Source organism: Dysidea avara, chromosome 7 (genome assembly GCF_963678975.1).
Source record: "Dysidea avara chromosome 7, odDysAvar1.4, whole genome shotgun sequence".
Classification (NCBI taxonomy): Eukaryota; Metazoa; Porifera; class Demospongiae; order Dictyoceratida; family Dysideidae; genus Dysidea; species Dysidea avara.
In genome coordinates this window covers 34,125,255-34,139,415 of record NC_089278.1, presented here as the reverse complement: position 1 = coordinate 34,139,415, position 14,161 = coordinate 34,125,255, and the positions used below count along the sequence as shown (strand labels likewise).

Here is a 14,161-nt window from a genome sequence, read left to right as displayed (position 1 = left end):
ATAAAGGTACATATACTTTTTGTTCAGACCAATTAAGACAGATGTCTAAATAATTATATTTTTATTTGGTATTTACAGCAAATTCAAATTTCTCAGTAACCACACAGAATATATAACCCCTTGCATTTTGGTTCAGAAACATGTACATCCATGCACTAGGTATACTATGTATGTTGCATATTGTATTAATGTCCATATTGTGTGTATAATAATAATATTATAGCTGTATGTAAGCCGTAAGCTGTAAAAGCAGTACGATAGTGTCAGCCAAAGGGCTGCACCCTGCATGAGCGGGCCTGAGGGCCAAGACTAATTGTATTGTGTCCATGAAAATGCTAGTTGAAAGTGACTTTAGGCTAGTTTAAAATTAGTGGTGAGGGATTACGGGACAGAAACATCATGATCAGATTGATGAGCGACACTTTCTAACCGCTAGGGGTGCGGTAATTATGCCAAAATAATTTTCAGCATAATTCCAGAAATCATTATTCTAGCATTATGCTAGTATTCTGAAAGAATTATTAAAGATTTCGTGAATGAACGATCTATATACTCTAATAGAACAGTCACCAGATCGATATACTCTAATAGAACAGTCACCAGATCGATATACTCTAATAGAACAGTCACCAGATCGAGTTACTCTAATAGAACAGTCACCTATATTTCCCATTTTTTGAATACTACTCTATAGAACAATCAAATATCTTGTTTATGTGCAATATTTAACCATAGAATTTTAAATAATCAGTCAATTCTACATTTCTTTTTCAATTTATTGGAATAAATTTGAACATAATGCAAGCTTTTTCCAGGCAATTCTGAATAGAATAATGCAAAGAATTATGAGCATAATTACCTCAGCTCTACTAACCGCCTCCACCTCTACTATTTAGGAATGGTTGAGAAATGCTGCTTTTAGTCACTGCCGGGCTCTGAGGTCATAGCTACTATGTGCATATACAATGTGAGGTACCCAATTTTACAACTGGATGAGGTGGTGGAACATTGGCAAGGTAGTGTATTTGTACATGGAAAAAATTCCCTTTCCTACCAGGGAGTGGGGAGGTGGAGTATGACATTGATACATGCACTACTGGCCGGGCTTATGAGGGCACCAGGGAATTAGCTACTGTGGCACTAACACCAAACTTTCTACCTCCCTTAGTAGACCTGACTTGGCCTTGGTTTCTAAGGATTCTGTCTACCTGTTTGAGCTGACCATTCCCACTAATACCCAGCAACACTTATTGGCTGCAAGAGGATAGATATGGCTATTTATTGTATGATCTTCAACATACTGGGTTAGTTGTTAATCTCATTTCTATTGAGATAAGATGTCTGGGTCGCTTTATCCCAGAAACACTTGCTTGTTCAAGTGGCTACTACTTGTTGTGTGTCAAAGAAAACTGTATGGTTACTGTTTGAGTAGGCTGCTCGTATTGCCATCTCCTGCTGTACATAAGTTTCAATTCTATAGCTTCCCCAGAGTGGGACCTATTGGACCTCTTGACCTGAACTTTGTTACTGTGTAGTTGATTTTGTACTGTAAGTAGGGACCCGCCGATTATGCTGGCATAATAATGAGCATAATAGGTGCCTGAAAGCATTGAGCATAATGCTAGCATAATAGGCACAACACTTGTGCATTACCATAAATTCTTGCTTATCAAAATACATATCACAGAAAAAGATCGATATACTCTAATAGAACAGTCAGTTCTCTGACTGTTCTATTAGAGTATATCGATCTCTTCTGTGACATGCAATTTGACAAGCAAGGATTTATAGCTGTGCTCAGCAACTTACTGTTTTCCCAGAAAGTGCTAGAAAACATGGGAACTGAGGTATAAATATTGAGCATAATTTGGGCATAATAGGTAAATATTGAGCATTAATTTAAGCATAATAGGCAAAATTTTGAGCAGTGCAGCATAGCATAATAGGTAAAATAATGAGCATAATCGGCGGGTCCCTAACTGTAAGTTAAGTGATGTAAGTCTTGCCAGGGCTCCTGCACTGATCACTCTTTGGCTATCACTGTATGGTAACCCTGAGTCTAGGCCCCTGTTTAATAATAATCAATAAGACGTTCATCATCATAACTTAGTCTCTTAGTATTATGTAATGGACAGAAATTTACAAATCAACAAATGTAAATTAATAGGTTTTTGGCCTTTCATTGTGTCCATATCCAGATTCTGTCAAAAACTGATCAAGTCTGTTCGTGAATTGGCTAATTTACTGAGCATTAATCACAAATGTGGGTAAACTGTTACATTGATCAATGATATGATTGCTGAAGAATTTGGATCAGATAAGGAGCTTTGATCTGGCCTTAAATAGTTTGCAATCATGACCTCTTGTGAAATTTATTAGTGATAGGGTACAAAAATTACTAGGATCAATAATTGAGCTTTTTTTTAAACTTTAAATGTCTCTATCAAGTCGCCTCATTGTCTTCTGCAATACAGGGAAAAAAATTAATTCTTTCAGTCGTTCTTCATAGGGTAGATTAGACAACTCTGGAACAAAGTTAGTAGCATGATGCTGGATCTTCTCTATCAAATCAATATATTTTTCATAATATGGATTCCAAGCTTGAATGCAATGTTCAACATGTGGACGTATGTAAGTTTTATAAGCATGTTAAAGGAATCTTTTGATATAAACTTAAGGGTCCGGTACGCTTGTGATTGTTGCAAGACTCTGCATTACTTTACTATAGGAATTCTGGCACTGAAGAGAGAGAAGAACCATCAGTATTACTGATGACACAAACAATTACAATCAAATGTTACTAGGTTGCAAAGTAGATGTTGTCCACACACCAATATCTTTTTCACAATCCGTAGTAGAGAGACTGTGATTAACATTATTCATGTCTACTATGCTATATGAAGTGGCTAGGTTAGCTCCAATTGACATATGCTTACACTTATTAACGTTATATCTAAGTAGCCAACATTCAAACCATCTTGCAGCGGTTTATAGGAATCAGCAATGTCTTAATGGTGGTGTAGATTTTCGTATCATCAGCAAACATACTAACATTACATCCAACTTGCTCAGGTATGTCATTTACATAAACTAAAATAACAGGGGCCCCATTACAGAGCCCTGAGGCACTCCGGCCACTTGATACCTCGCCGCTTGATACTGAGAAAGTTTTAGAAGCTGAGCCATTTAAAATGACTTGCTGCGAACGATTCATTAGAAAACTCTTGATCCATAATAACAAGTTACCCTGACTTAACTGAGAGGGCGGGAATAGTGGACAGACTTTGAAAGCAAATTTATTTTCGGAAGATTTTTCATTACAAATTTCCAATCGCCCACGTGCTTGATCTTGCTTGATCGAGCACGTGCGTGCATAAGGACAGACTTTAAAAACGACCATTCCTTCGGCCATAGTTGTACTTTAACGCGACGAGCCGATTATTGTTCTTGGTCTCTGAACATGAGATTCAACGTTGAGGTACTTGTATAGGTCTTAGTATCTGTTTTTATGTACAAGTATAGCCACGTTGTGTTAACTACATGCACAGGGTGCCGCTGTGATCATTTATGATTTGGATTCGAGTTTGGATTTTATTACTGTGTAAAACAGCCATATGGCTGATACAACACAGGGGGAGCAACTGCGCAACATTGTAAAACGGTATGATTGTTAGATTTATATCTAGCTAAATGTTCGGTCCAGCAGCTATGAATGATCTAGTCGAGTTCGACCAATAGCTATATAGCCTTATAGTCGGTCTTCACACTTTATTGAAACATTGGATCATAGGCTGACTATTGCTGTTGTAATGTTTGTCTCACGCTCATAAGGCAAGGGTCTCCAGTGACTCTAGCATACACAGATACAGGTCCCTGCGATGTACCAGACGTCCTGGACTTGTGCAGCTTATCTTTAAGCTAATAATATTACAATAACCACGAACTTAGTATACCAATCCAAATGCATGCCCATATTATAGCATCATGATTGTCTTTTGCTGGTGTTTGAGACATTCATAGCCTTTTAACAACTTTCTGCAAAGGCAGTGAAACACTATTATTTGCTGCTTCAAAAATACAGCAAAATAATCTGTTCTCCTAAGCCACCTACAACTGTGCCTGTTTGTGCCCCTCCCCTTACCAGCTCCTAGATCTGCCCTTATAATGTTATGAAGCAAATGCTGCAATCTGATTGGTTCTGCACGTATAGAGGCAGCCGCACATGTCCTGTATGCTAGAGTCACCAAACCCTTGCCTTATCCTGAGGGTCTGGCTCTGCCAGACTTATAGCTATGGCTATCTAATCCACCCGATTATTATTATTGTTGTCAGATGAGAAACTACTAATTGAGTTTATGTGGCCTATATACATGTAAAATTATATATACACATACCATAATAAGACTGAAGAGATTTTGCCAAGTGGAATATTAAATTTGGTGTTTGTTTGACTATTTTTTTCATTTGGCAAGAATTAATTTGATGAATGCATGTGTAATAAAGTGGAGATGCAAGCGGTAACAAATTGTGTAGCTACTTTTCATCAACAAAATGTATAGATGCTGCCTACGTGCTAGCCTGCATACTAGACAGACTCTTTTGTGTAAAACCATAGATATCACCAGGATATCCTTATAACACCAGGATATTTATTCAATCCATAGCTAGTGGAGTAGATGTCCAAAAAGGAAACAAAGTGATTGAGCACTTCTCCATGCAAGATCTCTGCTGCATGTATTGTCTTCCTTCTGGTAAAAGAGTAGGACCTTAAATAAATCAATTAATCTGCGATGTTACAGACAATCACAGAAATTCTTTTATTAGTTAACAGATTGCAGCTGAGGTTCAGTACATCGATAGCAAAAATTTAGTACAGATTATGCCCCCAATAATAGTAAGTAAAGTATTTATACTATTACTATTTGACAAAGCTCCACTTTGTTGTATTTCTCTTTTGGCAACCTTCAACGTCACCATGTTCGACAAGCTTGCTAGATACAGCACCTTGCTTCTTGCTTGATCTCGTGCCTGTAATTAAATCAATTAAAATATTGGAAGCACTACTATGGTGAAATTTTAATTTGACCATTTTGTAAGTGCCCACCAAATGACCAATTTTGATTCTAATCTCAGTCTGTATCGATATGATCTCCTGCCAGTAAATACAAATCTTGTCATTCAAATACCATTACTGTCTACCACATATCTCATAAACAGCTTAGAAGGTTCTCTGCTTGTGAGCAACAAGCAACATAGAAGGTATGCAAAATCCTGAAATTATAATCATTTTAAATTGTACAGTGTGTGACGACATTGAAAGCACCTATTGCTGTCATATTAAATAATATACAATACTACAGTATATGGATAGTCCCAACCAGCCTTAATATGAAATGTCATAATCATCAACATGGTGAAAAAGTCATGAAGCCAGTTTAATTCACAGGAAGTACAGCTACCTGTGTATGGTTTTTGGGAAGAAACTATACACAAGTCTTCTAGTTGAGGGTGATTAGTCATTGCTGTTTTATTCACTAAAATACTTACAGTTGTACTTCCCCTATTGCCATAAATATGCAAAATGTATTCATTGTTAACTTCTATGGTGTGCTTTTACCATATTTGTTAGATACCAGGACTTAAGGCTTTACATTTATGGCTGCCATGAACTATTTGTAGAACACATGCATGTAAACGCACAAAGCAAAAAAAAAATATGCAAAGAACCTTCAGATGCCATGTTAGCACTATCACGCCTACCCAGTGAATCAGCACTGGGACACCTGTGCGCTACTCAGGTGCTAGGTGTCAGTGCCGGAAAATCCTCCTGGGGCAGGACTACTAGCCCACTGGAGACTGTACTATGTCCCACAGATGAAGGTGTGGGCAGCTGAAGTCTCCCACTGACCTTCACCCACTGTATGAGATATGGACAGTTGGCATTTGCTTCTCCATTATATATGTAGCAGATACCCATTGATGATACAACTGGGTGGGCTGCTTTCCCCCAGTTGACACCGGCCACAGCTGAGTAAAGTTTCTTGCTCAAGGAAACTACAACAATACCAATTTAGTATAGCCAAGCATCAAACCAAGAACCTTTCAATTACGTACCGGGCTGATGCTCTAGCCACTTGGCTATACTGCCAAGTGGCTAGAGCACACATACACACACACAACACACACACAACACACACACAACACACACACAACACACACACAACCACACAAACAGTAATCATCATGTACAAGTCATACTATGTAACATGTTACATTGTATGCTGCATGATTAGCTCCAATGAAAGGTCCAAAGTAACAGTCATAGTTACATAAAAACATCAACAAATATCAGATATTGTACAGAATATATAGGGATACTGTTATGGTTGGCAAACTTTGTTAGAATACATACAGGCAAATGTAATAAGAACTATGATCATTGACTCAGCGAAATTACTGCAAATTAATCACTTCAGTGGTTGTGAATACCAAGCAGTGGAATTAAGCTTCATGCTCAATAGAATTTGTAACATCAAAGAGAACAGAGCTTGTCTCTGTGTTAAGAATTCAATATATTTCTTACCTCAGTCATAACCACCATTGCTTCATTTTTATAGTTTTTAGTGTACAATAATGACCTGTGGCATCATTATGAACATTACTATGAATGGATGGAAATTCAACTTGAGTATAATTCAATTCAGAAGCAAAGTCAGAGGTAACTAGCTACTTCTGTAACTAGTTACTTGCAACTCATAAAGAGTAGCACCTGTAGAAATGTTCACAAAAGTAGCTAACTAAGTTACATAGTCATTATAGTAACAATGCTTTAAGAACATAAATCACTGCAATTTTTGCATCATGCATGCTACAGCAAAATTAAGTAGTGTGTACTGTACTCCATGATCACAAAAGCATGTCACAAAAGTTATATAGCAAACAAAAACTTGAAAGTGACTTATAACTTATCCACTAGTTACTTTTACAATTTTAAAGTTACACAGAATAAAAGATGAGTAACTAGTAAATACTTAATTGCTTTTTTTAACTTTGTCCATAAGCTTTGCAATCAAATTTTCCAGTATATGGAGTTGAATTGCTAGATAGTTCTGCCTGTGGTTGATAATTGGTGATGGCAGCTATAATTATAGTCATCCTTGTTGACATCGTGTACCAAATAATTATGAGCTAAATACTTATTTCCAATGTATTATACCCATGTTGTCTTTCATTACAGAAAATGCCTATCACGTTTGCTAAACTGTGTTTTCTGCTTATGGTGGTTGTAGTGAAGAGACTGGTGTATTGCAAAGAGATCACTGTAAACACAGATGGAAATGATACTGAAGATTGTTTGGAAGGAGATTATCCTTGTTCTTCACTTGGTTATGTACTAAACCATTTACAGAGTAATGATTGTGTCAACATAACATCCAACCCAGTCCCATTAACTACAATAGTAGAGTTACACAGCCTTAATGCTATTACAATAATAGGACAGGTTAACACCATTGTAACGTGTAACAGTACTGGTGGAGTATCCTGTAATAACTGTAGTAATGTTGTTATTGAAGGGATCACATGGGATGGGTGTGGTGATCCTACAGCTCAAAATTCTACTGGAGGTATTACATTTACTAGTGTAACCAATGCATCCATCATTAATTGTATTCTACAAAATTCCAAAGTCTGTGCACTGCATCTACACATGGTAGCTGGTATCATTAATATTACTGGCACACAGGTGATAAACAATGCTAATTATGATACTGTGTTTTGTGTTGATGGTCAAAGTGGACCCCATTGCTTTACTAGTATGCATGGATCAAGTGGTGGACTGTACATTGAAGAATCATCTGAAGAAGCTGGTGTGTACATATCTAACTGTACATTCAAACGTAATGGTCAATTTGGAAACGTTTACAACCTTGATATAAAAGATATTGAAAATTATGCCAGTGTTGATTGTGCTGCTATAAAAGTGGTTCATTCTAACAATACTATAGTGATGAGAGTAACCATTGAACATACGAGCTTTTTTTCTAATCGTGGTAATGATGGAGGTGCAGTTATCATTAATACCTATAACTCACCTACTATTACATTATACAACATAGATTTTGTTAACAACAGTGTGGTAGCATCTTCTGTCAATTCCTCAGCATTAATGCTACAGTTAAATTCACCATCACCTACCCCTGTATTAAACATGTCATTTTGTAATTTTACCAATAATAGTGATGGACGTAATGTAATCAGCTTTATTACAACAGGACAACCTGTACATCTGGTTGTGATGAGCTGTAATTTCATTGATAACAGAAGGTATGACATTGCTCTCCTGGAAATCAATATGCAGTCTCAGAGTGTTGCAAGTCTTGTGTCTTTAAATTTCTTCAACAACACAGGAAGTGCTTTGCTTTACTTGCATCTGTGCCATGCTGATGTTGGTGTTTCATTGTATAATGTTCAGGCTATTGGTAACTATGGGACATCTACATTTAGAAGAGGTGGCTTACTGACATTTCGAGTTTTTGAGAACTTTTGTGTGGTTAATATTACAAAATTGACTTTTATTAAGAACAAATTTGCACGTGATGGAGGTGGACTTGACATTAATGGTGTTTTTCACGAAAGCTTCAAATTTTCAATACAAGACTCACATTTCATTAATAATATTGGTGGTAACAGTGGCACAGTTATATATGCTTTATTGACCTCTGACCATGCGTTCTTGTTTACTATTTACAGCAGCAGCTTTGTAGGAAATTCAGGTGGTTCTTCAATTGCCCGTATCAGGAAACGGTCTCTTGGGGTCATTGGGAATCACAGACCTGGATTACTACTAATGGGTAAATCTACAGTGTTCTTACATAACTTTGGTGGTGCACTTACCGTTACAGAAGTCTTGGTTATTGGTAATGGAAAAACCACATTTGATTCAAACACAGACAATAATGGTGCAGCTTTATTTTTAGGTAATTCCTTCATTCTGTTAGACTTCATTCCCTTTCAATTTTACTTTATTCATAACTTTGCTTTTCGACGTGGCGGCGCTATTTACATTGAATTCCCTACTAACTTAAATGTTGCAAAGTGCAATTGGCTAATGCATTTAGATAGAAATGAAGTATGCAATGGAGATATTCAAGGGCCTGTTGGTTGTCCAGTAATTGACAGTGATCTGCTATGTGACGAAATATTGCCTGAAGTTGTGGAGGACCAGCAGTCTTGTAGCTTTGCATTCAATCTTAACAGTGCTGCAGCCTCTGGCAATGCAATATTCTATGATGTCTCAACATTGCCAGCAATTGAAAATTCTTCTGATCCAAATTCAATCTTTTACCTTCCAGAATCAACATTTTGTTTCATGTCTAACCAAACAACAGATTTGTCTACTCAGCCATTCAAGGTTAGACTTAAAGAACCAGCAAAATGTAATGATATGGATTGTATAACTTATTACATTACTGATATAATGCTTGGTGAAGAGATAGAAATACCAGCACAGATTGTGGGTTATAACAACAGATCTGCTGAGTCAACGGTATTTTTTGTAACATGTGAAGAAAACTGTACCACTAGTAATGGCAGTACAAACTATATGATCACTGGAACAATTCCTATTCTGATAAGTGATAAGTTTGGAGGCATAAAAATAACCGGTATTCAGAATGGTCCTCCACTAAAGTTGCATCTCTTTAGTGTCTCATTACAGTTTGATCTTGTAGTAGAACTAATTTCTTGTCGATCAGGATACACTTATAACAAGGTAGCAATGCAGTGTGAATGTTATACCACTGATGGTATTGTTTCATGTACACCTGAACCAACTATCAAGAGAGATTACTGGTTTGGTATGGTGGACAATACTACCACTGTATCACGATGTCCTTATACATATTGTAACTTTAGACGCAGGGAAATTAGTCCAGGAAGGTTTGTGTTACCATCAGTTCAGGATAACCAGTGTGACTCACACAGAACAGGACCAGCTTGTGGTAGTTGTGATGATGGCTATACTATACCTTTTGATTCTGTTGAATGTATCAATGTTGATGATTGTCATCCTGGGTATACAGTCCTCGCGATCATTGGTGTAATGGCTTACTGGGTAATAGTGATTGTTGCTACCTTTTTCTTAATGCTATGGTTGCACCATATAAGATGTAATATAGGATATTTGTACGGGATTGTCTACTATTACAGTGTGGTGGACATTTTGTTAGGACAAATCGCAAGCCGTTCAAATGGACTAAGCTCACTACTTCCAATATTTGGTGGCAGCTTATTCAAATTATATCCAGGATTTCTCTTCAGAGTATGTTTTGTACAAGGAATGGATGCAATTGATCAATATGTCATACACTTTGCACATCCAACAGCAGTTTTATTACTAGTTTGGCTACTCAGCAAAATTGCTGTGCGATCTCAAAAATTTGCTAGTATAATAGGCAAAGCAGCCATTCCTACCATATGTCTTATTGTAACACTAGCATATGTGTCAATTGCTGATGCTTCATTACAATTACTTCGATCATTACAGTTTAATGATTTGGATGGATCTTATGTGTACCTTTCTCCAGCAATAGAGTACTTTACTGGTCGTCACATTGCTTATGTCATATTGGCTGCATTTTTTGAGTTGATAGTAGGATTTGCTTTACCTCTTCTACTTCTAGTAGAGCCATTCATTAATCATAAGATAGATTTTACAAAAATAAAACCACTGTTGGATCAGTTTCAAGGATGCTACAAGGATAGATTTCGTTGGCTTGCTTCTGTTTATCTAATAGGTAGACAAATGATTCTCATCATCACAGTTATTGATTTCTCCAATCCATACATTGAACAGTATTTGTTGATGATTGTTTGTGTTATCATTGTGTTATTACACTACTTGTTCCAGCCATACAATGTTGACACACTGAACAAATATGATGGAATACTTCTTCACATATTGTTACTGATTGCATCACTGAAGATAGTGGCATTTTCAAATGGATTCACTACTGATGGTATTGTCGGATTAACATATGTGTTGTATTTCTTCCCCTTTGTTGTTTCCTTGATCTTTCTTCTTCACTATATTCATGTTATTACATTAAAGAACAAACAAACTAAGACTGAAAGAAGTGAAAGTATCAGCTTAGAGTCATCTCGGAACTTAACTTCACAGATCTCATATATTGAAACATTTCCACAGTAAGTATCATCACAACACACCAGTTTGTATATCTATGACCAGCAAAGCGTTATTTTAAAATTTTACAAATGAAGGAGTCGATACGAGATGTAAATTTTAGTTAGTGTTAGATAATGTACCTTTATCACAAATAAATTTAGACCCATTCTTTGAATTTTGAAACTTCATAACTTTTTAGTATTGCATAAAATTGTCTGCAATCTTTCATAAGCAATGCTACAGTATCTGGCTGTATGCTTATGTAAAGGGAAACTTAATCAGTATAAGGAATTTACTGTTATAAGATACTGTTTGCATACTTGCAAAACATGTACCTTTTTGCAAGTCTGGTCAAAATATTGGTAATGTCATTTTGTGTACTGTTGTTGACAACATAATTATTTGTTATTGTAGTGATTTAGAAGATGATGACAGAGATACTTCAAGTAGAAGGTCATCCTTTTACACTCATTATCGGGATTCTTTTATTGCTCCCATGGAACGTCTATAAATACTTCCCAAGATGAAAGTGACATTAATCATAGCTCTTAATGATTGTAACATTATTTTATTTGTTTTTCTTCTACCCCTCAATCCACTGAATATTACACAGTTAACACAAATTTGTATGCATAGTGTTTGTTTTGCATTGTAATCATTAATATAATTGTGGTGAAATCTATAATGCCTTGCCATAAACTTCAATAATCTTTATTCATCCTTAATCTTTATGCCTAAATCACAACAAGTTTGAGGTGGAGTACGTAGTACACTCAAGCCCTTTTTTCAAAAGTAACTATGGTGTACATGAATGGTGATAATGTGAGACTGTATGGGCTTCCAACTCAAGCTTTTTATATGCCATGGAATTCACAATTTGCTAACTTAATATGTGTGTGATAATGTAATATACTCTATATAATAAAATAATTGAATACTCTATTAGAACAATCATCCAGTTTTAAGTTGCAATGCTTGTGCTCATTTACAATGGGAAAGTTTTTAAGTAAGTACTAGCAACAGTTCATAAAATATTGCATTATGAATTTTTGTATGGAAAGGAAATTTGTTTCAGTAGTAAAGGGATATATACTGCATGGGACACTTTTGATCAGTGCATGGTAGAAAGTCCTTCACAGTGTTACTCAGAATACCACAGTAACCAATATTGTACAGCAATATTGAGTTTTATTTCGCTACTGGTAAACTATTATGTCAGTAGCAGTAAACTATTATTTTAAATGCAAAACACATAGATCATATTATTATATACAATGTCTTACAAGACACATAATAGCATTCCAGATAATTTAATGCATTAATGTTAGCTACAGTGGTGGGTCCAGGGGGAAAGGAGGCAGCACCCTCACCCCTCCAAAAAAAGGAAAATGTTATACAAGATTGAGATAGAGCAGTCAGTCAAATACTCTAATAGAACAGTCGCCACACATGATACCACATCAATAGTTGCTGAGTATAATATGAAAAAAAGTTTGCATCTGCAGCACTATCCCATGATGCATGGACACACTCAGCCAGCTAAGGATATTTTGCAAATGAAATGCACTTGATCTTGTTATTGTTATTATTGTTGACTGTGCAAAACCTCTTACAAAGAGTATGTACAAGCACAGATAATGAATCAGCAAAACTAATTATGTGATATTGATGTTCAGCTAGCCTTTCTTTAAATGGTCCAAACATGAACAGGTAGTGAGGTCATTGGGTAAATTGTTCCAGATCTTTATACTTGGTGGAAAGAATGAGCTAAGGTATGAGCTTATTCTTGTGTTTGGCTGTAACAGCCTCATTGAATGGCCTAGTAAACAGTAGTTAGATGCATGGAGCCAGTATGAGTATGGTATCAGTCGGTATATCTGTTAATTGATGCATGATCTTAAACATTGTGATCACTTTCAGCTGATTAAGCCAGAGGTGGCCAATTCAAATTTTGAAACATATTAATTTGTGACCTTGCATAATTATGAAGAATAATTATTATATACAAACCTCGCACAGTGTCTTTGAACTGATTCAACAGCTAAGATGTATTTTTGTGTATAAGTGTCCAGGCGTATTCTAGGATAAGTGACTTGTAACAACTCACTTTGACAGAAACTGGACAGCTATGAAGGTTACATTGTAAAAACCTTTTGATACTGTTAGCTTTGTTAGTTGTTTGTCTAATGTGTTCAGACCTTGAGTCAATAGTAAGACCTAGATACTTGGTGTATGTCACCTCCTGCATAACAGTGTCATACAAAATGTAATGGTAAAGAATAGGCTTTTCCTCTGATGAATTCACATTTCTTAACATTAATGTCATTTTCCATTTATTTGCCCATCTTTCCCCTATAGGTCCTTCTGAAGTTGGTAACAGTCTTCTTTTGAGTTAATAGGGGTGTACAGAATGACATCATCTGCATATAATCTTACAGTCGATAGTATGTTTTTCAGCAAATCATTTATGAAGCATAAAATCATAATGGAACAAGAATGGTTCCTTGTGGACTCCTGAGTTGCATCACATTGCTTGCCATTAACTAATACCTGTTGTTGTCTTCCAGTAAGAAAATCTTTCAACCATTCCAAAGTGTTGCCCCGAATGCCATAATGATTGTAGTTTATGGTAGAGTTGTTGGTGTGATACCTTGTCAAAGGCCTTAGAGAAATCTAAAAGAATTGTATCAGTTTGTCCATTGTTGTTTAAGGATTCGGCAAAGTCATTGATAGTAAGTAGAAGTTGAGTCTTACAAGATCGACCATGGCGAAAGCCATGCTGTTCATCGCACAAAATGTTGTGTCGGGAAAGGTGGGGAGTCTTTTGTGTATGCCATTCTTTATAGGCCCATAATTATTAGCTATAGCTAGCTCAACTACTCATGACCCTATATAACTCTAGTCTTGATCAACGTAGTCCACTTAGAAAGCAGTATCAAATGGTACGACGTATAGTATGTTCACGTTGAGCTGAAT

At 36.2% G+C, this 14,161-nt stretch overlaps 1 protein-coding gene across 1 annotated transcript; it reads left to right on the top strand.

Annotated features, from left to right (window-relative positions):
* The first annotated feature begins 952 nt into the window (after nt 1-952).
* On the top strand, nt 953-11,852 carry LOC136261193 (uncharacterized). The gene is made up of 4 exons (XM_066055170.1): nt 953-1,016; nt 1,058-1,167; nt 7,238-11,205; nt 11,600-11,852. The coding sequence occupies exons 1-4, from the start codon at nt 953-955 to the stop codon at nt 11,694-11,696; spliced, it is 4,239 nt and encodes a 1,412-aa protein (XP_065911242.1). The 3' UTR covers nt 11,697-11,852.
* Nucleotides 11,853-14,161: the final 2,309 nt, after the last annotated feature.

What these genes read in the sequence shown, in the direction of transcription:
- LOC136261193 (XM_066055170.1), top strand. Translation starts at nt 953, where the DNA reads ATGTGCATATACAATGTGAGGTACCCAATTTTACAACTGGATGAGGTG. An exon ending in GGTGGTGGAACATTGGCAAG is followed by an intron (nt 1,017 to 1,057) that starts GTAGTGTATTTG and finishes CTTTCCTACCAG; the next exon opens with GGAGTGGGGAGGTGGAGTAT. An exon ending in CAAACTTTCTACCTCCCTTA is followed by an intron (nt 1,168 to 7,237) that starts GTAGACCTGACT and finishes CTTTCATTACAG; the next exon opens with AAAATGCCTATCACGTTTGC.